Source organism: Boleophthalmus pectinirostris, unplaced genomic scaffold (genome assembly GCF_026225935.1).
Source record: "Boleophthalmus pectinirostris isolate CB_2022bp ecotype Guang Dong unplaced genomic scaffold, ASM2622593v1 HiC_scaffold_7, whole genome shotgun sequence".
Classification (NCBI taxonomy): Eukaryota; Metazoa; Chordata; class Actinopteri; order Gobiiformes; family Gobiidae; genus Boleophthalmus; species Boleophthalmus pectinirostris.
This window is the reverse complement of record NW_026571473.1, coordinates 12,778,131-12,803,737: the sequence shown is the minus strand read 5'-3', so window position 1 is coordinate 12,803,737 and position 25,607 is coordinate 12,778,131. Positions and strand designations below refer to the sequence as shown.

Sequence of the window (25,607 nt, the reverse complement as noted above, 5' to 3'; positions counted from 1 at the left end):
AAGTAACAACAACTTTAACAGTTAAAAAAAACATCAGCATACCATAACAGCACACTTAATGGCAGTTGTCCATTACATAGCTGATATCCTTTGTTAGCTCATTTTCTTTTTTTGCACCAAGAAAGCCCAGTAGTAGAGTGTGCTAAGTAAATATAATTTTAGTGGATTTTGTACTGTATGTTGTTATTCTAGCTTGGTAACATTTAGTCTGTTTGAGATGTAGAATGTATTTCAGTGTAAACAGCCCCTGAGATGGCACTTATTTTGCCTGTGTTTGAGTGTGTCCTCTGTACTTCTGCAGGTCGGTGGTGGAGGCCACAGAGGTGGACCTGAACATGCGGGTGGGGCTGCACACAGGACGGGTGCTGTGCGGCGTGCTGGGTCTCAGGAAGTGGCAGTACGACGTCTGGTCAAACGATGTCACACTCGCAAATGTGATGGAGGCCGGAGGGCTGCCCGGGTCAGTACTGACTCAAACACACGCAACATGTACTGCACACACAGCACACATACACAGTACACATACACACATACACACACACAAAACATACAAACACACACATAGGAACGCACTCACATAAACACACACACATACAAAAATACACAGACATACAAGCACATGTAGGCAGGAGGCAGCAGCTTCTGAAGAGCACAGTGTGACATGGAACTAAACATGGGCTGCCTTGGTCAGCCAGGACTACTGTTGTTGATATTAAAATTTCAAACTTGATTTTGATACTAATGAGACTTGATACTCAGTACTAGTAATAAAAACAGTCTTTATTTAAACAATAGAATATAACATTAAATAATAATAGCTTTCTTTTCTATTGCCATGTGGTATCTGTGTAATCCCTCAGTCGTCCAGGTAGGTTCTCTTGTGGTCCATGGGCGTATACTCGTCATTATACTTGTTGTGATACAGTTGAAGATCATTCTAAAACTATTTAGTAAAGGTTAATTTCTGTCCTATGAATGTGACTTTTTTTAGTATTGATACTTGTCAAATGAATATTTAGTTTTAATACTAGTTTTAGTATTGGTTATTATCCGATTTTCAATACTTAATTAATAACCTTAACCAGGACAGAAACAGGACTAGAACAGGTGGCTTTTTTATTTATTCATAAAATTCTTGCATAGAAACACAATATGTTACTATAACCTTTTATTTTATAGTCCATTCAATGTGAGATGCACTTTTCAGTACTTCTGTTATACTTTAAAAGCTATATTTAAATGCATGTACAGTAAGAGGCTAATTTGCACTTTAAACCATGAAATGAGGCCGGCCCAATTCCATCTTGTTGGAATGAAGCGCTGAGATTTAAAGACGTGCTCCCAGATTATACAAGGCATTCGGATTTTTCTTTGAGGAATTTTGAGAAGGCTAAAGGACTGTCAGGCTGATAAAAATAATGAGTTGGATAATCACTGAAGACTTAAGTGCATACATTTTTAACAGCATCTTGTACTATAAGTGTTGGGGGAATAGTATAGGGAGAGATGAATTGGTCAAAGCCCCTTTAAAAGACTCTTTGAAACTCAGCAATATATTTTGAATTCAATTTAATGTGTTATATTTTTAGAAATTCTGTTTTATGTAGTGTTGATTAGCTTATGCCCTTATTAACTTGTATATGTATTGTAAATAGTGCTGTCATGCGATAAAAAAAATTTAGAGATTAATTAATTATGATCTGTAATTAATTAATCTAATTAATCTCATTTTAATCTCACCTAAAAATTGCTGAGAAAAGCCTTCAATTTGAGGTATTTTCATTTAAATTCATTATTACATTATTGTGGCAGATCAAAAGACTGATATAGATTTAAAAAAGTGACTTTATAAAGTCATTTATTGTTCAACAAATCTCTTCAATTTGGCTGTTGAGCCCAAGTCTCCATGAATAAGAAACTGTTTGCTGTAAAGTAGCAAAGACGAGGAAATCTGAACATAATAACTTTTGTCTACTTAAAGACAATAAAAAGTCCAGTCTTTCCTTAACCATATTAAAAATATTATTGATAGAGAAATGCTTTATATATGACATCACTGGTTTTAGTCCTTGTTTTAGTCCTGGTTTAGACCTGCTTTAGTCCTACTTTAGTCCTAGTTTAGTCCTGGAATGAATTAATCCTGGTTTTAGTCCTGGTGTTAGTTCTGGTGTTAGTTCTGGTTTAGTCCTGGTTTAGTCCTGGTTTAGTCCTGGTTTAGACCTGGTTTTAGTTCTGGTTTTAGTTCTGGTTTAGTCCTGGTTTAGTCCTGGACTGGATTAGTCCTGGTTTTAGTCTTGGTGTTAGTTCTGGTTTAGAGGCGCACAGGAGGAAGCGCGGTTTACGCCGCGTACGCGAGAAAACACGATCCACACGCGGCTCACGGGAGCACGTCGGTGTCCACGCAGTAACTACGGAAGGAAACGTTGTCCGCGCGTTCTCAGGTTAATGACGATGATGAAGGTGTGTGTTTGTGTTTGTGTGTGTTTGTGTGCGTGTCCCCTCATGTGGCAGGTCACTATAGGACAGTAGTGCAGACATCATGAGTCTATGCAGGTTGTTTTCACCAGTGACATTTAAGTTGTAGGCGATATTATATTTGTTATTTTCTTTTATATTTCACGTCGGGAGAATAATTTCCAAAACACGAATGTGTTTTACCTGTGCACTGCTGCCTCTGTTCTACTGGCTGTTTGACCTCGTCCATTGTGCCTGACGCCGCCAACGTTAACGTGACGTTCACATCGCTCTTACTGCGCGCGTTTTGTGTGGGTTTCCGACAATGAGTGGAATTACCGAAATAAAAAAATGTATAAATGTGTTTTTTTGTGTATGTGTGTGTGTTGTTGTCCCAACAACACATAAAAACAGGTTTTATAATAAAGCAACTCGCATACAGAAACAGTAAAGTTAGAGATTAAAGATGAGATTAACGCGATTAAAAAACATAACGCGCTAAATATGACTCTAATTAATTAATCGCAATTAACGCGATAATTTGACACCCCTAATTGGAAATAGGGCCGGGCACGTTAACGCGTTAACTTTGCGTTAACTAATTAAGTCATTAACGCCGACAATTATTTTAACGCCGTTAACGCAGTTTTTATTATTTATTATTTATTTCATTGTAAACGTCTGTTTCTCACTGGCTTTTATTTTGAAAAAGTCCACTGCGAGGGTTTCTTTAAGTTTGACGTCTTTTCTTGACATTTTTTTCACTTTTTTCTGACCACGTGAGATGCAACGTGCCCGAGCCTCAGCGAGCCACGGGCCCGGCCGCGAGTTCGGCCGCAGGCTCCGACTCCAGCCGCGGGTTCAGCCGCGGGCACCGGCTGTGGCCGGACCAGCCGTGCGCTCTGAGCTGAACTTATTTCTTTAGTTTAGTGCTGGAGTAACTGATTTACCCAGATACCATTGGAAGAAAAAATGCGATTGGTCCATTTCCATTCCATTATATTAACCCTTTGTTTCCTAAGAAATATCGGTCCAAGTTTATAACACTGATCTAGAAATTATGACTAGTATAGTGTTCATTACTCACAGCATAAAAAAATATTCAATAAATATATTAGTAGTACAAACGTCCATTCAAAATTTTTTTCTTGAGCCTTCCCTGAATACCTTGAAGGCTCTGAGGATTCCCCTGTGAAAGAAATGCTGTTTGCACAACAAATGTGTGGCTCTTTCATTTACATTTCCAATAAAAGAGCGCTATACTCTATTTTTTAATTCATTAATTGGTTTTGCGTATAACGTGCGATTAATCATGATTAAACGCTCGAACTCATGCGATTAATCGTGATTTAAAAAAAAATTTTTTTGCCCAGCCCTAATTGTAAATAATATATGCATTTTCTATATATATCTTTTAATTGCATGCATAAAAATAACGAATACAATAATTATTTTACATGCATTGATTTTACTATGGGAAACAAACCTCTTCTCTTCCGTGCTTTCAGAAAGGTGCACATTACCAGGACCACGCTGGAGTGTCTAAACGGAGATTATGAGGTAGAACCAGGGTTTGGACATGAGAGACACGCCTTCCTGCAAAAACATCACATCGAGACCTTTTTCATTGTCCCATCTCATCGACGAAAGGTACGGGATTCTCTGTGACAGACTGCTGCTGTCAAAGTGTCAGTTTTGTAATAGTTAATCCTTTGGCCTTGTGTTATCTGAAGCACACACACACACGCACACACACACACATAGATACATACATACATATAGAAGCCAGTATTTCACAGTAACTTGACATGTGCATTACAGCGTCACATGACTTATTCGCTACAATATATATACACGAGTATATGTTTTTCAGATGTGAAATTCAAACTTGAAATAGAGATACTGTAGTGCCTTTAGCATACATATTACATACATAATTCACCACTAACTGGAGACATGTTAATTACATGTTCACCTATGTTCAGTGTTTAGTTTTTATGTTTGTGCTCTATATGCAGTATAGTCACGGTCCCTTTAAGACCCGTTGACGTTTGAGGCACGCTGTTCTGTTTACCGTTATTAGCCATTTCTAGAGAGTTGTGAGTTCAGTTAATAAAGCGACACACAATTTTTTGTGTCTAAAATGTGACAAGTTGTCGGTTCCTTTTTACTACGCATAACTTCCACACTGGTGACCTCGACGTTTGTTTGCTGGACGTATCCAGATCAACATGACCGCGAACGCAGTGTCCCTGAAACTCCCCAAATTCTGGGAATCGTCGGCTTCAGCGTGGTTCGCGCAGACTGAGGCACAATTCGCCCTGCGGGAGATCACCGCCGATAACACTAAATACTACTACGTGGTGTCTGCCCTTGGGAGCTCTACGGCATCGAGAGTTGTGTGCCTTCTTACACGCCCTCCTACAACTGGGAAATATGATGCACTGAAGGCTCATTTGCTAAAGACTTTCAAACTTTCTGATGCTGAGAGGGCCAGTAGGCTTTTCTCTCTTCAGGGGCTGGGTGACAGCAAGCCTTCAGAACTCATGGACCGAATTCTTGACCTGCTAAGTGAACACACACCGGATTTTCTTTTCCTCCACCTTTTCCTGCGTCAGCTGCCTTCTCAGGTGAGGGCTGCTTTGGCCAACAATTGGTGGGTGCAGTTTATGAGCAGTGGGGTAGGTGATGCCTGGCAGCCTCTTGCTTTTTCAGCAGACAGTTACGCCCCAGTGAACAGAAGTATAGCACCTTCGACCGAGAGTTGCTTGGTGTGTACCTTGCTATTCGGCATTTTCGTTCAATACTGGAGGGATGCCGGTTCACCATTTTTGTGGACCACAAGCCATTGACTTTTGCCATGTCCAAGGTAACTGAACCGTGGTCTGGCCGGCAACAGCGACAACTGATTTACATTTCCGAGTTCACGACAGACATTAAACACGTTGCAGGGAAAAACAACCATGTTGCTGACTGCCTCTCTCAAGCCGTTGCAGGGACTGTCCACCGTGGCTTGGACTACAGCAGCATGGCAAAGGAGCAGGCTACAGACCCGGACGTGCAGGCTTGTCGGTCGTCCACTACAGGACTGCAGCTTCGGGATGTGGCATTTGACGAAACCGGCACCACTTTACTATGTGACATCTCCACGGGCTCCCCTAAGCCTGTTGTCCCTGCAAGATGGAGGCGATCAGTTTTTGATGCCATCCACGGCCTTTCACACCCTGGAACTAAGGCCTCACAATGGCTGGTGTCAGCCAAGTTTGTGTGGCATGGACTGAAAAAGGATGTGAGGGACTGGGCAAATACTTGCGTGGAGTGCCAACGTGCCAAAGTACACCGACACACCAAGGCTCCACTGGAACAGTTTGAAGTGCCAGAACGGCGTTTCGACCATGTTAACGTCGACTTGGTTGGCCCTTTGCCCCCTCACAAGGTTACACATATCTGCTGACTATGATCGACAGTACCACACAGTGGGCAGAGGCTGTTCCGCTGTCATCAGTAACATCAGCTGATGTGGCACGGGCATTTATTGGCACTTGGGTGTCCCGTTTTGGCACCCCCTCAGACATTTCTTCGGACTGTGGCGTGCAGTTTACTTCTGAACTTTGGAATGCCGTTGCAAGAAGCTTGGGTGTGAAACTCCACCGTACTACAGTCTATCACCCTCAGAGTAATGGCCTCTGCGAACGTTTCCACAGGTCTGTGAAGGCTTCCTTGCGAGCCAGTTTGAAGGACAGCTCCTGGGCCGACAGACTCCCGTGGGTCATGCTGGGCATCAGGACAGCACCAAAGGAAGATCTCCAGGCCTCCTCTGCAGAGCTAGTCTACGGTCAGTCGCTGCGGGTCCCGGGGGATTTTGTCCCCAGCACCACAGCCCCCTGGTCAGCCCCGCTCCAGCGTACTGCACTTTTGGACAACGCCAGGCTTTTTGCGCCACTCCCCACGTTTTGCCATTGTTTCCCAAGCTCGCATGTCCCCAGTGGTCTGTAGTCGGCGGGCTATGTTTTCATCCATGTCGATGGGCATAAAGGTCCTCTCCGTCCGCCATATGAGGGTCCCTTCCGCGTTTTGGAGGTGGGGGACAAGCACTTTGTGGTGGACGTAAGGGGTAAACCGGAGTGCATGTCTGTGGATCGACTTAAACCCGCTCATTTGGATTTTGCCCGACCAATTGAATTGGCCCAACCTCCAAAACGAGGATGTCCTCTGACTAGGCCCCTTTTTCCTTCCCCCCCTTCTCCTTCTCCTCTGCCATGCCACAGTAGAGATCCACAAACAACCCCTGAGGAAGCAGTTCCGAATATCCTGGTTCAAAGGAGTAGCTATGGCCGCTTGATTCACCCCCCACCCCTTTGACTGTTTTCTCTATTTGGGTGAATTCTGGGGGGACGTGTGTAGTTCCTTTAGCATACATATTACATACATAATTCACCACTAACTGGAGACATATTAATTACATGTTCACCTATGTTCAGTGTTTAGTTTTTGTGTTTGTGCTCTTTATGCAGTGTAGTCGCGGTCCCTTTAAGACCCGTTGACGTTTGAGGCACGCTGTTCTGTTTACCGTTATTAGCCATTTCTAGAGAGTTGTGAGTTCAGTTAATAAAGCAACACGCAATGTTTTGTGTCTAAAATGTGACAAGTTGTCGGCTCCGTTTTACTACGCATAACTTCCACAATACTCAGTTAATCACATTTTAATTGAAGCAACATCCATTCATTTAAAATTTACAAATGACTAAACTGCTCAATCAATATACCTTTTTATAATGTAACTGTGATTTATGCAGGTAGCAGTTTTTCTAAAACCTGTCATATTTTCTTTTTTTTTTAGAAGTTTAATATTTTTGTAAATAAATAAATAAAAATTAAACGATCCATGTCATTAAACCATGTGTTCTTTTTTTAAAATTTATTTATTTATTTTTTTTTGGAGGAATAAATGTGATTACTTGTGTGTTAAAATGCACTGATTAAACACCTATCTTGATTATGTTCATGAAATAAACATTAAAACACATATTTTTTTAAATAATTTTATTGAAAAATTGAGATCCTGATTAATTTTCTATGTTATATGGCCCAGCCCTAAAAACCTGAGATCTATTTTTCATCCAACAAATGAGGTGATTCAGCAAAGCTCTTTAAAATTCAGTCTTTCATCTTAAAAATGTCACGTCATCTTTTTGCCCATACCTCATTTACAGATTTGGGAATTTGGTCTCGGGAGAATTAACTGGTAGACTGTAGATAAATGAAGGTCGTAGAGATGAGTTTAAAGTTTAATAGATTAAGTTTGAAGGAAAAGTTCGGACGATTCTTTTGATGTGAAGTTTTATAAGTTTAATTGTGCTGACCAGTCAAACGATAATGGTACATGGTGTGGGGTTGCCAGATTTGTCTCCCTGAAAACTGCAAAATGGAGCTATTACAAAAGCTACAAATGTGTTGCTTTGATAATATTTCATCACAACAAAACATAATAAGTAGATTTCAGAAAATGTATTCCAGTCTAACAAACTCCATCTGCGCTGTATCAAAGTAAAGGTGAACTTGAATTACAATACACCTTACTTTTTGCATATTTTTTCTTTGCAATCCATCTGGTATCTGCATCTGAGTTATTTTTTTTAGCTCTTTGCTAAATTACTATTATTCAGATATTGTAAAGAATTATCATTTTACAGTGTTTCCACATGGAGCTCAACAGTGATACCCCATCCCACAATTCCTAAATTTATCATTAATTTTTCCCTTAGAGTTTCTGAAAAATAAATAAATAAATAATAATAATGACCACAAGACCAACTTTATTTAAAATTTGTTTCTGAAACATTCTGCACTGCTAAGTTATTGAAGTATTTCACCAAATCTTATGTTATAAATTATCTTTTTGGCCTGAAAATGACTGTGTTTTTGGCATATTAGTTATCACGTAGTTGATTAGCCTCCACAATGTCTTTGAACCAATATTAGAATTTTTCGAAAGTCTGTGGGTAAAATGAATGAAAAATTTACTTCTGGTGCTGGAGCAGGTGGTCACTGTTGAGATCCATTGCTCTAGATTAGGCTGTGGAGGATTTACTCATTTACTCATTCTCCAAGTAGCCAAATTCTGACTTCCAGTTCTTTGATTTCAGTTTTCTGTCATGCAAGCCATTTTGAGGACTACTGATCATTGAAGAGCTGCTATGAATTTAAATCTAACAACAGAGAAGCCTTGAATGTGTTCCTTATCTTTATCCAGTAGTAGCAGTATAGCATTCGCAGTCTTTATCTCATATTCAGAAAACATAGTGCATTTCAGACACATACATTGTAATAAAACATCCTTCTTGTTGCTCTTCTTGCAGATTTTCCCTGGTATAATTCTGTCAGACATCAAACCAGCCAAGAGGATGAAGTTTAAGACGGTGTGCTACCTGCTGGTGCAGCTCATGCACTGCAGGAAGATGTTCAAAGCTGAGATCCCCTTCTCCAATGTCATGACCTGTGAGGACGATGACAAGGTGAGATCACAACCATCTGTGGGTATCTGACCACTTTGCACCCTTTTGCTGTGTGTTGACAGTGTGCAACTACTCTCTTTGTAAATGTTATTGATAGAATTTACCGTGGTTACACAATGCACACACTGGAAACACTGTCAAAAAGTTTCAAGATTGTCTGAAAACTGTCCTGTTTAGGTGTTTTAAGTGTTGTGATTTTCAACAAAAATATGACTGTGAGTGACTGAAAAACTGTTGACCAATGTTAACTAGCTTGTGGCTGTTATTTATTGCTAGACTGTGTTAAAATAAGAGAGCATCATACCTACAGGGAATGTTGATTGGATCAGCTGTATCAAGTATCAGTAGTTCGGATTAATCATTAATAAAGCAGTTAATAAAGTTTATAAAGCATTATAAAGTTTTTGATGATGATGGGGTTTACACTGCTATGACAATAATAACACAATAAAGTAAGCAGTAAAAGTGACACTAGTAGTAATATACATTAGCCTGTGCTTTTACTGGTTCAAAAAATGAAATGTACTGTAATAACAACTCACCCTGTGTTGGCAGTGCCTACACCTGCATACTGATTGATTAACAGTCAGTCACCATATTTCAAGCTTTATTTTGGTTTAAAATGTACAATAGAAATTTATAATGTACAATAGAAAATCTGAATCACTGATAGTGGCAGCCCTAATCTCATAATTATTTGCATTTCTTTTAACTGGATACAATTATTACAAGGAAGTAGTGTTATGTGTATGCCTTTATGTGGGGCCTACAACTTCTCATGTTAAGTTTCACAGCCAACCAAAATGTATTGCAGTACTTAGACTACAGTAGTGTATATTTTTGATACAATATTCTTATCCATCCAGTGACTTGATCTCTCTTTATTACAAAAACCAGCTGTTAATCCACTCGACACCCTCACAGTCACAGAGTCACACTCCCTGATAATCTGTCTCTAGATTTCCACTGTAGAGTATGCGCGCATCACTAGTTTTAAAAGTAAGCCAGTGGGATAGATATTCTGAAGCAGGAGTGACGCAAACCCTCCTCTGAATCCGTATATCTCATGTGTTCTTCCATGTGCCAGCGCTGGGTTTGTTGGCTGGATGTTTTGCTTTTCAAACTCTGGTGACGCAGCATTGACTCAGAGCACTGCTGGTTGGCTCTGATGCCCTCCCCGTCTGGGTGTGTGTGCTGATTGGTTGGGCCACCGCAGGCTCTAGCTGTTCAGAAATAGGTTACTAGCTGTAATCCAGGCATGGTGGAGTATTAGTATTAGCTTATGATGAGGTAGTGTTATGACTGCTAGTGATCATAACAGCCGGGTAGCATCTGGTCTAATAGTATTACATATTGTTGCATGATTATCTGAGCGGCTAACTTCTAACATTGTATCATATGTTGTAATGGAGTTTCATAATACAAGTCATACTTAAAGGTCCTATATTACGCAAAATGGACTCTTGAGCTTTAAGCCATGTTCTAATGTCGATACCCCTGCAAAAACATGCCTGGAATTGTGTTTTGTTTCTTTCACATGTTTGAATAATTCTTTATTATTAATCGATCTACATCTCCAAAGCTCAAAATACTCTGTCCCAACTTGTGATGCCACGTAGTGGTAGTTTTTAAGTCAACTGTAACATAGATCAGAAAATAGTGCAATATGGGCTCTTTAAAAGGTCATAGCCAGCATTTTACAAACTGAGATTATAGCATGTTTACTTTTGTAATGTGTCTAAATACAACATCCATCTGTTAACTTAATATCTGTGCTAAACAGAGCCATGCCCTGGAGTGTGTGAAGACAGACAGACCAGAGGAATATGTGAACATCCATCTGGGATTTGTAATTGGTTGGATTTTATTTTGACATAAAAAAAAAAAACAAGGAGGGAATGCTCAGATCTCTTATTTTGGTTAAAGTGTTGCTAATTGTAAATATTACGCAAATAGTAAAGTTTCTACTATAATGACTAGAACTTACTTGTTACTTACCACTATATAGATATCAACAGGGTTCATTAGTTAAGTTTTGTTGACAATCTCGACAATATACATACTATTGTAACCTTAACTTTAGCCTTAACCTAAAAATATTTCTTGCTTTAATTTATTAATAGATGGCTTGATACACTAACATACTTTTTTCAGTTTTTGAAATGATTTTCCCCAAGCTAGTGTTGCTGAAATTTCATTTGTTCAATACACAATGAAAAGCTATTATTATCTTTGGTCTGAATGTAGTATCAAGATATAACACATAATAGCAGATTCCTTAACAACTGCAAAATATATCCGTTACTCCTCAGCGTATAGTTGGTTCTACAGATCATAAATTGAGTTAGATTAATTGTTGTGTTCAGTTACAGTTTTTCATTTAAACAAATACAAATCCTGCCTCCGTCATCTCTAGTCATTGTAATTGCAACCTATCTAATCCACAAATCTACAAAACGCTACTGTATTTACCTTGGCTAGTCAGATACACTCCACAAAGTGTTTGAGGCCAATGACACTCACATTTTAAAGGGTTAATTTGGTTTTGATCCACTTAGGAGATAACTGGCTTATCATTGCTGCTCTAAGACTTGTTGTAGGAAGATAATTTCGAGTTAATTGCTAAAACCACAAAAAAAAAAAAAAAAAAAAAAGCTGCACCACGGGAGGATGGCACGATTCCCCTGCAGTGCCATTTTTATAGAGAAACATTTCCAGATTTGAAGGGGCTGAATATGAGATGAAGTTAGCTGCTCTGTGCGTGGGAACAGAATCATATCACCATCTCTCCTTGCACCTCTAGGGAGAGTGTATGATGGGTGTGAGAAGCGCTGCTGTGTTTTAATTGACTTTAGCCGAAACAGATGCTAATTTAGAGACTATTTCATCTGCTATTTTTAACCTGCTCCTTTCAAGCCCCACACTTTGAGAGACATCTATTTGTTACTCAAAGGTGCCGTCTATAAATAAAAACATGCATTGCTACACGCAGGATAACAAAGTGGTTTTCTTGGGGAAGCAATTTGGCCGATTCTAAACATTCGACAGTGTACTTCAGAGCAGAGCTGTGTGATAATCCAGGTTTATTTTTAACCCAGGCTTTATTTCACCCGTTCAGAGCCAACTATAAACTCTAATATGTGGCAGGCAGCTCGGCAGGATGCACTCAGTGGCTGTTTGTGATATAAAAGGCAATTTAATAAGCGCTAAATTGAAACGAAAGCTTTTCATTGGAGAGGATGAGAATTTATTTACCGGACTGTCGTCATTTTTCCCAATGTTTTGTGTATCAACAATTACATTTCAAATAGCACTGGCCTTGGTTTCTAATTTTGTGCTTTTTCAAACTTATAATATAATAAGTCTAGAAAGGTGTAGTTTTGTCGCAGTCATAGTCATATTAGTAACAACACTGAACGTTGAATGAGCTGAAAGGACATCATTTGACTTTTTGTAACTGTTGAAATGTCAGGATTTTTTCACCTTTGCACTAAAATGTAAATTCATAATAGAAGTAAAAGCTCTTGTTATAATTAACTTGCATTGCTTGTTAAATACGTAGCAATAGCAGTAGTATCAGTATTGATTTTACTTGATGATGACTGATGAAAACCTTACTGTGTTAATTATATGTCATCACAGTTTTGTTTTGTTTTTTTGTCTGTAAATATTCCGCCATTAACAATGTAGAAAAACATGTAAGACAGCTCAATATTATATTTTTCTTTAGTCCACGTTACAGAAGTTCACACCTGTGCCTATGTCTTTATGGGATAGTCCTAAATTTTGGACATAGGACCTCATTTCCTAGTTAGTCAGAGTGTTGGAGACCAGTCCTTGTATTTGCAGAGGTCACTGGGGCTAGGCTAGTGCATGTCAATGGCCATAGTTAGCCTGACACTAAAAACACTCCACCCACTCTTACACACTCCAAAAAGCCACATTACACCAAACTGTCGATGTGAATGTCTGTGTTAATAGAATCATTTTAGAAGTAAAACCAAACTTGCATTTGAAGGATTTATGTCTGAGCAGCAGCAGCGACTTGTACTTCCTGACAAAAAGCTTGGCAGCTGTGGACTGATATCACCTAGCACCTATCTTGCCAGCAAAGTAAAATTTTGCTGCTGCTGAGAAAATAGTCCCTCAACATGCAACGATTCATGCAATGCAAGGTTAGTTTTATTTCAAACATTATTCTATCACCACAGACATTCATATCAACAGTCTGGTGTAATAACAGATTTGCTTTGGGTGCTTTGTGGAGTGGGTAATCTGTTTTTAGCAGCAGGCTAACTATGGCCATTGACATGAGCTAGCCTGGCACCAGTGACCTCTGCAAATACAAGGACTGGATGGAATATTTTAAATAGGGTCTCCACACGTCTCCAACACTCTGACTAACTAGGAAATGAGCCCCTATGTCCAAAATTCTGGACTGTCCCTTTAACTATTGATACTTTGCAGATGATCTCATCAACATTACCTCAGGATGCACTGCTAACTGGAGGCACTTCTCTGTCTGAATTTAATCTGAGCTTTGTTTTAACACAATCCTACCATAAAGAACTGAGCCAACAGTTTTTCAGCAGACTGAAAAGCAAACTGCTAAACTTGACCTTGAATGCTTGTATTGATCGCAGGGTACTGAAAATGTGTTGTTTAAATACAATTTGTATTTTTTCTCAAGTTTTCAGGCCATCTTAAAACTTATTTGGAAACATGCCACCATGGTAACTGCTGAACGTTCTGCCATAGACATACATGTAGAACCCCTCCAGCATGATGTCACTGTAAAGTACTGGATATTAATACACGTGAATTCAATAGCATATAAGCTATAGCTTTATAGGTATTATGATCCTTGTCTCGCCCAAGTTCCACCTCCTGTTTCCTGGCTGTCTGTGAAGTCCTTTAAGGCCATATGACGATGCGTTTGCCCACAGCCCACACACACACTCACGCTGGGCCTCAGTGGGCTGTACACAGGGCCTCTGCTGAGACAGATTGTGTTGTCTTTGTGCTGTCTGACAGAGGAGGGCCCTGCGGACAGCGTCAGAAAAACTGAGGAGCAGGACCTCGTTTTCAGCCACGGCGGTGCAGCACTCCCCGGGAACACGCGTCAACCGCTACATTGGCCGGCTCATCGAGGCTCGCCAAACTGAGTCCGAAACATCTGACCTCAACTTCATCACGCTGTGCTACAGGAGCAGAGACCGGGAGCGACGGGTGAGAGCACACACCTGAGCAACTCTTTTAAAGGTTCATTGTTTAACTTTTCTGGTGAAGGATCCATCACCTGCTTGTTTTTATGGAAATGTCTCTACCTGGAATGTTCCACAGTATGACATTAAGCAGCTCTACCTTAAATTTATTCAATTACAGGTGGTTTTAGAGCTCAAAAATACCCTGAAAAACAGGCATTCTGACTATGAGTGGGGTCGCCTCTCCACAGACCTGACCTGTAACTTGGTCTGGTTTGGTCTGACATTTGACGGACAGTCGACCAGAAAAGTTACACAATTCACCTTTGCTACAGTGTCTGCATACACTGGTGTATGTGTGTGTGTGTGTGTGTGTGTATGGGTGAGTGGTTCCTTGATGTAAAGTGCTTTGAGTGTCTTGAAGATGGAAAATCGCTATATAAAAATGTGACCATGTGACCATCTATTTATAAAACACTTCAAGCCACAATCTATAATACTATTAAAAACATGGAACTCCACAGTAACTATCTTAGCTAATGAACAGTGGCCCAGACACAGTCATAAACTCAATATCAGTACAAGTAATTCACCACCTTCTTGTATCCATGGAGATGCTATTCCTCATCTGGTATGTTCTGTACTATGGCATTAAACTCATCTGTAACTCCATGGAGAAAAGCAGGTGATACCATCAGCTAAACCTACTGGTCAAATCTGTGGAGAGGTGAGTCCTCTCTGTTTTTCAAAGTTGCAATACACGATCAGTTTATTGGCTTATCATGAAAAATTCAGGCAGAGCAATAACCTCTCCATGGAAACAAGTAGGTGGCGGATCTGCGAAAAGTTACATAATTAATGTAATAGGGTTAATGTTGGTTTAGACATATCAGTTTACTTAGCCTTCTCCGGGTGTACTCATAGTTATCATCTTCCCTGCTTTATAAGGACCTGACTACATTTAAGCTTGGAATAGAAAACACTGGGATTGCAGGCTACGGACGATAAAAAGTTTTGAGCAGAACACTAGTGCCTTTATATAAACTATACAGGGCAAAATAAGCAAGAACAACTATGAAACTCCCACTAAACAGAAAACAGAGATTAAATAAAAAGATGCCCGGATCACAAAAGGTCTACTCAGCCTGTGGTCACGCAGGTCATGTACAGTAGCTTACTAAAACAGAGTGTGATTGTAGCCCACACGAAGGCCTCCCTCATTAAACAAAAGGGATCCATGCTTCGTGACTTCTTCTACTACACCCTACGAGCGCGACCCATTCTCCGCGCTCTCCCACGCTCCCACGCCTGGTCTGTGATGTGCTTGTCTATGAGCCAGAGGAATCCACCCACCGGCTCAGGAGGGGGCACGGATAATGATTTGGGAATGTCTGAACGTGATATCTTCCTCCTATGTACGCGTGGGCTGGAGCAATGAAGGAGGCACAGCAGCCAAGAGTTTGTGCATGCGGATGTGTGTTCCAAGGAGGATTCAAAATGATGGGTTAAAGATGCGCTATGGAACTTTTCTGGTTGGGGGTATGCTGCCTGCCCGTCTTCATTGAGATATTATTGCATTGCCAGGAAAGTTCCAATTTATAGCTTTAAATAGAGATAAAAAGATCTTCATATCAATTTAAAGGGCCCATATTACTGTTTTCTGACCCATGTTATAATGTTGCTTCCTCATCAAAAACATACCTGGAGTTGTCTTTTGTTTCATTCACACATTCGTTTTTCCACACAAACCCTGCAGATTTAGGCAGAGTTCTTGAAAACTTCTGCTTCATGACATCACTAGATGCACCAGTGCATTTTGAGTGTGGGAGATGTAGACAGGCTAATAATAAAGGGTTACTTAAACATGTGTGAATGAAACAAAACATAACTGTGTATGTAGAAATAACACAAATGGAGTGCTACACTGGATCAATAACTGTGTATGTCTTTGTTGAGGTAACAGCTTTCTAACATGACTTAAGAAATGTTACATAATGCACCTTTAAGTTGATGTGTTTTCTAACCTGGCAGTCAACAATGGAATGTTTTAGGACAAGATATTGTAAATTAAGCTGGTACCTGGATTGAAATGTAATGATTGAAACATCTGTACTTGATGAATGAATTTGATTTTTCTCCACAGAAGTAAGTAATTTAAAATATTGATCCTCTAGTCTTGTGCCAGCATGACTCACTTTAAAAGCAATCAACCTCATTATAATACCGGCTCGAGAGATTCAGTTGACTCACTTGTGAGGTAATTTTGAATCTTTTTAGTGTATTTATTCTGTTACAGGGGCAATTGGTGCAGACATTTTTATTTAACAACAGTTTTATAGGCAGGGAACCAGTAGGGATGCACCAATCCAGCTTTTTCAGTAACAATACCGTTTCTGATTCCATAACTTTAAATATCTGCCGATATCAACCAATACCAGTACAGAGACTAATAACAGCATTTATTTCCTTTATAGATTTTTTTTTTTTTAATCTCCGAACAGCTCTGTGTAAATAAAAGTTCAACCATTGAGACTTTCTGGGCTAACTATGACCAGTAAATAGTCTTACTACATCGATTTATATGTGCAAACCTGATATCGGCTGAACCCATATTTGTGATCCAATGTCCTATCCAGATTTTTTTTTTCAGTATTGGTGCCAATATTCAATACCAGTATTGGTTCATCCCTACCAGGAAATAATGCTGGTGTTCTGTTAGCATACTAGTTGTTGTTAGCAGTTGTGTGATGCTCTGACTTCAGAGTTAAGAAAAGTGCTTATAAACCAATTGGTAAATAATTAGGATGCTAGGAATGCATACGGATGTTAGGAATAAGTTCTTCTGTTTTTCACATTTTCAAGGTGGGCTTAAAGCGTCTCTAAATAAGCTTGGATATGGCCCAAAAGATGTTAGCCCTACTTTTTAAAAATGCATCTAGTGCAATAAAACTTTTGTGAGCAGAACTCGCCTGTATAAGAGAAGTATCTGTCAGATTTTCTAGAGTAAACAAAGGTTACAAAAAGGCAAGTACAAGCAATCACTGTAAATCCCCCTGTCACACACTTACAAGCTTTATTTCTACTCCAAAACATAAGCTTTTAAGTGTGTAATAATCCAGGATAAATCTAAAAGAACCCACAGGAACAACCGCATGGAATATCATATCTAAATCGTGACTTTATTTTTGGCAGTAACATGATCTTCTTGCCATGTTTAAAAGAATGAGCGTTAACCCTTGTTATAATGTTTTTAATTCATCAATCACTCACAGTTGTGTTCTGTTTCATTCACACATGTTTGAATAACATTGGTCTTTTAGACTGTCTCCATCTCCAAAGCTCAAAATGCTCTCTTCCACCTTGTGATGTCATACAGTGTTAGTTCAAGTTAACAACTACCGTTTTATCTTTAGTTCAGCAGAGATAGGCAATTCCAGATCTGAAATAATGCAAATGCAACACAGTGAAGTACTTCCTATTTTTCCTATTACCACATGACATCACCAGGTAGAACAGAGTGTTTCCTGCTTGAAAGGAGAGCTCATACTAAATATGCAGGTTTTGTGTGTTAAATATGTGTGAATGAAACAAAACACAACTCCAGGTATGGTTTGATGGGGAAACAACTTTATAACATGTAACAAAAACATATTAATATCGGCCCTTTAAATATCTGTCAATATATACAAGTATCTTTTTTCTTTTCAGTATCACCAGGTTTACGATGACCATTACATCAGTGCCGTGGTCCTGTCTCTGATCCTCGCCGCTCTCTTTGGCCTTATCTATCTGCTAATGATCCCGCAGTAAGTACACACCGCCAGCTGCTTCCTGCTTTGTAACGCAACTCATTGTGTCACAGAAAGGTGTAAAAAGACAATAGGTTGATAGAATTCGATTATGTCAGGATTTCAGATGGAGGTCAGTGACCCATGTAACTCTATGGGGAACTCACAGATTTTGAGACAAATTTTGAAATATATAATAAATACAAATATTGAACCATATCGACTTTTATTTTTTTTTATATATCAAATTGACTATATAAATCTTATAGCTTTAAGTCCTTTTAATTGATAACTTCCTTATATACTGTCTATGTTGGTGAATAATTGCACCACTTTTTGAGGCCATTTTCACTGCTGTTTATTTATGTTGACAGAGAAGATTTTGTTTCATATCACTAAGCCCAGTAATTAGAAATGTAAAGCAGATCAACAAATCTGCAATCTGACAGTTTAACAGCAAATTCCAATATGGAATTCTGACCTGTCTCCCAGTTCAATTTTAAATCACTGATACTTTCCAGTGACATCATGCTGGGGGTGTTCTATATTTATCTACTATTACAATGCTTAGCAGTTACCGAGGTGACACAATGTACACATTAGCAAACACAGACAAAAAAGTTTTTAAATGGTCTGAAAACTCATGAAAAAATACAAATTGGATTTAAACAACACATTTTCAGGAGTCTGTGTTCAATGTGTCTGTGTTTGATTTTCAACAGAAAAGGTGAGAATGACAACTGAAAAACCCTTGGCTAATGCTAGTCAGCTTGTGATTGTAATTTTATGTGTGAGTTCCAACTCCTTCTGGTTTGTTTTAAAATAAAGCTCAGATCAAGTCTAATTTGAGGAATAGAGCTTTTAACAGAGTAGTGCTTTCTGTTAGCTTCACACCCCCAGGAAATGTTCAAAGTATCAAGTTCAAAGTTCAAAGTATCACTAGGGAAAGTTTTGATTTTACATTAACCCTACCTTAAGTTTAAGTGTGCTGTAGAGTAGTGTGGTGCCCTCTGACCCTGCTCTCCTCCTCTGTGTACAGGGGGATGCTGGTGCTGCTGCTGCTCGTGCTGTGTGTCTGTTTCCATGTGGCCTGCGTCATGTATCTACACCTCACCAAGGTTCAGGTAGGACACTCTTAAACACGTGGAGCAAGTAGCAGTACTACAATGACAGAAAATGTACAATCAGCAAAATCGGTTTTCATTTGATTCAGAATAATGCAAAGTATATCTAATCAAACTAGTAATAATAACTGAGATACTTAAAAGTGTACTGTGTAACTGATCTGGTTGAGGGCTGCTTGTTCCCATGGATATAGCATTGCTTTGCTGGAAATGTTCCATATTAAGCCAAGTAAACATATATATAATTAGCATTTGGTTAAAAAACATATATCCTGACGTGTTTGTTTCCATGGTGATAAATAAGCTAAATGCCATACTGTGGAACATTCTAGGCAAAGCAATGACTTCTTAATTGAGACAACAATTGTACACTCCACCAGAAAAGCTACACACTGCACCTAAATTGGCAATTGGAAGAAATATAGATCCAGATGGACAGAGCTAACGTCGCATTTATCCCACCCTACTTTACATAACTGGTTCTGATTGGTTGGTTTTATGAGGGTTCCTGGTGGGGTTCCTGGTGGTCTGGCAGCAATAAACCTGCCATGCATTTGATTGTGAATATGACAGCTAACTTATGCCAACATCAGTCTCAGAGTTAAGCGCAGATTTAAAAAGACAAACTTGAAAAATTATATTATCCACTACTCCTGTTTTGAAACTTATATTCCATTATAATTAGCATTGAAGGATTACTGTAACTAAACACAGCCTATCTCTGCTGCTGCTAGTTCACGCTACATTGAGCAGTCATCAGAGTCTCCTGTAGCAGACGTGCACATTACAAGGCAGCATGTTTCATTTACATCCAGTGGCTAATGATGTGTCCACAGTGATGTCAGGCTGTTACGGATAACTAGGTGCCTCATTCATTGACTGTATTACCCCCCGTACTCCCCAAATATACCCCTGTCCTCCTCATACCTCTTCTCTGCCCCCCTCATACGCCCCCTCTGCTCTTGTGTTTGTGGTTTCAGTGCCACCCGGGCTGCCTCACCATCCAGATTCGAACTGTGCTCTGCATCTTCCTCGTCCTGCTCACCTTCTCTGTTTCTCAGGCCAGTGTGGTGAGTGAATACTGCAGCACCATCCACAAATTATACTGGGATTTAAAGGGCCCATGTTACACTATTTTCTGAACTATGTTATACCTTGAGTTGTGTTTTGTTTCATTCTCGCATGTTTTACACACAAAGCCTGCATATTTAGGCCTTGTGATGTCATGTCGTAATACAGAAGTCTTCTACTGTGTTTTTAAACTCCATACACCTAGACACCACCACTAGAATGATTTGGATAATTTCTGCCCAGGAATTTCCAATCTCTACTAAACAAATTGTCAAAGGTAACTTGTGAACTACTGCTTTAGTTTGTAGAATAGAGCATTTTGAGCTTTGGGGATACAGACAGACTAATAATGCAGGATTACAAAAACGTGTGAACAAAGTACAACTCCATGTTTTTAAGGAGGTAACAATATTGTAACATGGCTTAAAGCTCTCAAGACTAAATCTTTTTATTAGCTCTTAACCATGATGTTTATTAGCTTACTCAAAGTGTGTTTGGATTGATTCATGCACATTTGATCTATCCTCTAATGTCTTGAATGGGTCTTGCGTGCCCAGAAAATTCCTATTTTCACCTACCCACTATCTCCACAACATCCCTGTATTTTGTGGTGATTATTTGAATAATTAAGACTTTGAGGGAGAGATACATGTAGGATACAAAATGTGTAACATAGCCACTTCTCAGAAGATAAAAACACATGATACATGATAATATGTTCTGTAGTTCCTCTTAATAAGCTGATTTAGGTCAACATTGTGGTTTAAGTGAAAAAAAAATTAATCATGATTTACACATATGCTATAATTTTTGAGCCAATAACTACCATTTGTTTCCCTATAATGGTTAAATAGATTAAAAACTAAACATTCCAAATGATTATTGGATGCAGCCACTTTTCTATTAGACTTCCTTCGTCATTGTCACTGCAGTTATGCAATTGTTGAAGCTGCAGTCATTCTCCATTTTATGATAATAATAATAACATTGTGAGCACTGTCTGAATAACTTTATGCCATGGAAAAGTACAGTGTCATCATTCGGCTGCTAATCCCACAGATTTAGGCAGTGTTTGTGTGGGGCATTGGTTTGCTGGGTGAAGCCTGGCAGAGCGGCAGATGGTACTGCTGAGTCTCCACAGAATAAAGCATTTACTGTTCAAGTGTAAAATACCCATTAAAATATTTTAAACCAAATCACTTTGTGTCAGGCTGAGACTCTAATGGACAATATGCTGCAGACAATATGTTCATCATGACTCACTGTAGGCCCCACTGACAGTGACATGAGATGCATAGGGTAAGCCAGTTAATTAGAATTTGAGCAAGTTATGTTTGTAAATTTAGAAAAAACGAAATATGAGGGGATTGTACTTGCACTTTGGCATTGGATTCTAAACAGATACCTATGCAACATACAGTTCACCAAAGACAATAATACTATACTATAATAATAAAATGTCTTGCATTTTCATGAAAGGTCCTATTTTACCCAAAATTGATTCTTGTGAGCTTTAAGCCATGTTATACTGTTGTATACTCCCAGTACTGGAGTTGTGTTTTGTTTTTATTATTAGTCTGTCTACATCTGCAAAACATTCCACCTTGTGATGTCATATAGTGGTAGTAGTCAAGTTAACAGCTACCTTTTACCTTGTGTTCAGTAGAGACTGGTAATTCCAGGGCTCAAATTATCCAAATGATTCTATTAAAGGTGAATGGAGTTTAAAAACACAGTGGACGTCACAAGGTGGAACAGTGTTTTCTGTTTGAAAGAAGAACTCAACAAAACACAACTCCAGATATATTTTTGATAAGGAAACAAAAAATAGCATAATATAGACCTTTTAAATTCTGAATTCTGCTCTTTTTGGTCAGTCTCTAGAGGCCTTTCTCAAGGACACAGCAGTATGCACTGTCATCCTATTGTGCCCAAATGCTATACAACTGAACCTCTTATTCCCTCACCACCACTTGGCCCTTCTTTCCCATTGGACCCAAGACTTCAGTGACCAAACATTAACAAAAACAAGGCCTGTCATCTGCAAGACAATGTATATCATCAAGACATAATTACGTCATTAATAGGTGAAGAGATCATTTGCAAAAACAGACATGTGTCATTTGAATTTCTTTGGGTATAGTAGATTTTACTCCTATCAAAATATGAATCAACAGACCCCTCCTTTATTCAATCTGCTAGAAATTGTATTCATTGATAATGCCTACTGAAGAAGGTAACAAAAAGAAAAAATACTGAAAATTTCTCAAAATGGAAATATCTGTAACAGTGGAATCAGTTTTTTTTCCCTAGCTGTTTTTCTTTGTATGTTCTAGTTTTCTTTGCCTTTTCAGCAGGTCTCACACAATAATAAAAAATACTTTTACTTTTTAGTCCTCTTCAAAAATGTAGTTGAGAAAGTACAGATATCTGCTGTCAGATGTAGTGAAATAAAAGTATAAAATATTCACTTAAGTAAAGTACAGATACTTAATTTCTTACTTAAATACTGTGTTTATTACTTTACTGTTAAATTCCACCACTGAATTTTAATGATTCCTTCTCAGGCAGGATGTGTTCCTTGGGGCAGAGTGGTGGTGGGCGTAAACTCCAGCCGCACTGTGGAGCTTATCCGTGCGCACACACTTGGGACAGGGCCTGCTAACGCCACAGCGGGGGGTAAGAACTGTCCCAACATGGCTTACGCTCTGCTGTCCTGTGTGGCTGGCACCCTCACCATCGTACCCTACCTCCGCGTCTCCTCACTCCCCAAGATCCTGCTGCTCTTCATCCTCTCTGTCATCTACTCTGTTGTCATGGAGACCAGTGGATACCGGCAAGCAGTGGGGTAAGCCTAGCCTGTGTTTAATTTGGCAAATCCTGGTGCACGGGGCGTAAATAGATCCCATTTGGTTGTTGTATTTCAGAGGAGGATTTCTGCACACGCGCGGTTATGACCCAGTGTTGGCGGTGATGTTGTTCGCTGGGGCTTTGGCTCTTCATTCTCGACAACTCGATCTCAAACTGCGGCTTGACTATCTTTGGGCTACTCAGGTATGGACTTGTACTTGTATAAGCATCTTAAACCCAGTTGAATAGAGAGTAAGAATTAATTGTGTAATATTGAACTTGTGGAGGTGGAGGCCAAGTAATAGTCTGGTTTGTGGAAATGCAAGTCTTCTCATAGTAAGTAAGTAAGTGCAATAAAACATCCAAAATGAAAAGAGAAACTTACTTTTATTTTAATCTGTTTTGGGCTGAAAGGTTACACAGTGGAGCTTTAACTTAAAAAACAGATTTGACAAAACTTGGTGCCCATAAGCAAAAAAAATGGCAGAGAGCAAATTCTTTTACTCCAATATCCATATATGTGGGCACATTTTGTCTTCACTAAACATTCCCCAAAATATTTAGACTTGATTTGTAATTAATGGATTATACGTTATAAAAACAAATAAGGACATATAAAGTTGATTTGATTCCATATACACCATGTGACAAACTCAAATTGACCGGTTCAGCTTAATACACAAATTTTATGAACCTAATGTGGATCAACCTATTCTTTGTAGGACTTGTTTGCTATTTTTAAATGGCTGCTTTGCACTGTGTATCTCATTGGTTGAAAAACACTGACGTTGACAAGCATTTTATCTGCTTCCAGTTATGCCGTAATTTGCATGTTGTTTGGCTTTTTACAGACACTAACTAGGCTGTTTAATTTATGTGTTTATGTGTTTTTTTCTGGTCCTTGCACAAGGTTTTAAAGGTGCATTTGTATAATTTTTCTGGTGGAGGTTCTGTATAATGCTTTTTTCATGGAGATGTTATTTCTTTGTCTTGAATGTTTCACAGTATGGCATTAAACCTTTTCTATCTCCATGGAAAACAGACCAAGTTACAGGTCAGGTCTGTGGAGAAGCAACCCCGCTCACAGTCAGAATGCCTGTTTTTCTAGAACTTTTTGAGCTATAAAACCACCTGTAATTGAATAATTCTGATGTACTAGTAGAGCTGTTTCATCTCACACTGTGGAACATTCCAGACAGAGCAATGACATATCCATAGAAACAAGCAGGTGATGGGCCCTCCACCAGAAAAGTTACACAATGCACCTTTATGTATGTTGGTTTATTATGCCTCGTTGCTGGATTTTTGAACTTCAATATCAAATGTAATATATATTTATAAAGGATATACGAATAATCAGATTGACAACAGATCATATTAACATAATGAAAGATACTTGTGCAAAAGCTACAAACCGTTTTGCTGTTTTGTTGCCTATTGTTGGTTCGCAAGTGACATAGTGTTGCCATAGAAACACGGGTCTCGTGTCTGAGTTAACCTAGGCATAAGGTGTCTCAAAGGTGTCAGGTGTTATTTTTAGGAAACTCTCAATTACACAATAACAAAGAACAACTACTGGGTTCTGGATGCTTCTGAGATGCAGTTATGTATAAATAGTAACATGACTTGATTACAATGCTGCAAGACAGCTAACGATAATATGAATCTACAGAACTCAGTTTAACAACTTAGCATTGTTAGTTTGATGTGCCAAGTGTTCATAAAAATGCATAACAACAACAATATAAAATTAAAAAGTCATAACCTGATAAGATGCAGGGTCACTACTAGTAAACACTTTATTTTATCAATAGGCCTATATAGTGTCAGAATATTTTTGAATGAATGCTATGTTTTTTATTTATTTATTTTACAATTTTGAAATAATACAAAACAGAACAAAAAGACAAATAAAGGGAAAAAAAACAAAAACAAAAACTTCCACAGCCCACTCCTCTCCCCACTCTCATCACACATACAACACAGGATGAACACTATGTCTTTAATCTTAAAAACTTCAATTGGTTTAAACACCAGGCCAACTTAAAATCCTATGACGACGTGTGACAACATGCTTTATCTATTTTCAATGAGCAGTAGTAACTCATTATATCCTTGAAATGGAAAAAATGTAGTTTCAGCACTAAATAATATAATTAAGATTTTGTTTGTCCCTCTTCAAAACACTGAGAAATGTGCACTTCAACTGAATAGTCTTGGCTCTAGTGTTGTGCTTTTGTGCCCCATAAATTATTAAAAGATGTTGAAATAAGGTTGCTATTTATTTTTAACTAACAGCAACCTTTCTCAAAACTCCAAAGTGTTTATTCTGCACTGAGATTTTGTTTTTTTTTTAAACCTGGGAGTGTCTTTTGAACTGCTTTGTTGCGTTTCCAAAAATATTCACTGCACATTTTCTCCTGAAATGTGATTGGTTAGCTCCTGTCACAGTGCATCATGACAATATGCATGTTTCTATTTTCAGCAGTCCCCCTGTTTGCAAAACTTTACCTCCCTCTAGTGGCAGAGATAAGACATTACAGCTGGCTTTGAGCAGGTTTGGAGCATCTTTTTGAACTGCATCTCTGCTTCTGTGTGTGT

The 25,607-nt window shown here is 38.8% G+C and overlaps 1 protein-coding gene across 1 annotated transcript in view; it reads left to right on the top strand.

The window, feature by feature from the left end:
- Positions 1 to 25,607, top strand: part of LOC110172262 (adenylate cyclase type 1-like) — a 62,128-nt gene that overhangs the window by 24,443 nt on the left and 12,078 nt on the right. Inside the window, exons 6-14 of the mRNA XM_055164769.1 lie at positions 302 to 460; positions 3,963 to 4,104; positions 8,814 to 8,969; positions 14,004 to 14,198; positions 17,882 to 17,979; positions 19,001 to 19,085; positions 20,066 to 20,155; positions 22,724 to 23,004; positions 23,084 to 23,210. Coding sequence (XP_055020744.1) covers positions 302 to 460; positions 3,963 to 4,104; positions 8,814 to 8,969; positions 14,004 to 14,198; positions 17,882 to 17,979; positions 19,001 to 19,085; positions 20,066 to 20,155; positions 22,724 to 23,004; positions 23,084 to 23,210 — 1,333 coding nt within the window. The remainder of the gene's footprint in view (positions 1 to 301; positions 461 to 3,962; positions 4,105 to 8,813; positions 8,970 to 14,003; positions 14,199 to 17,881; positions 17,980 to 19,000; positions 19,086 to 20,065; positions 20,156 to 22,723; positions 23,005 to 23,083; positions 23,211 to 25,607) is intronic.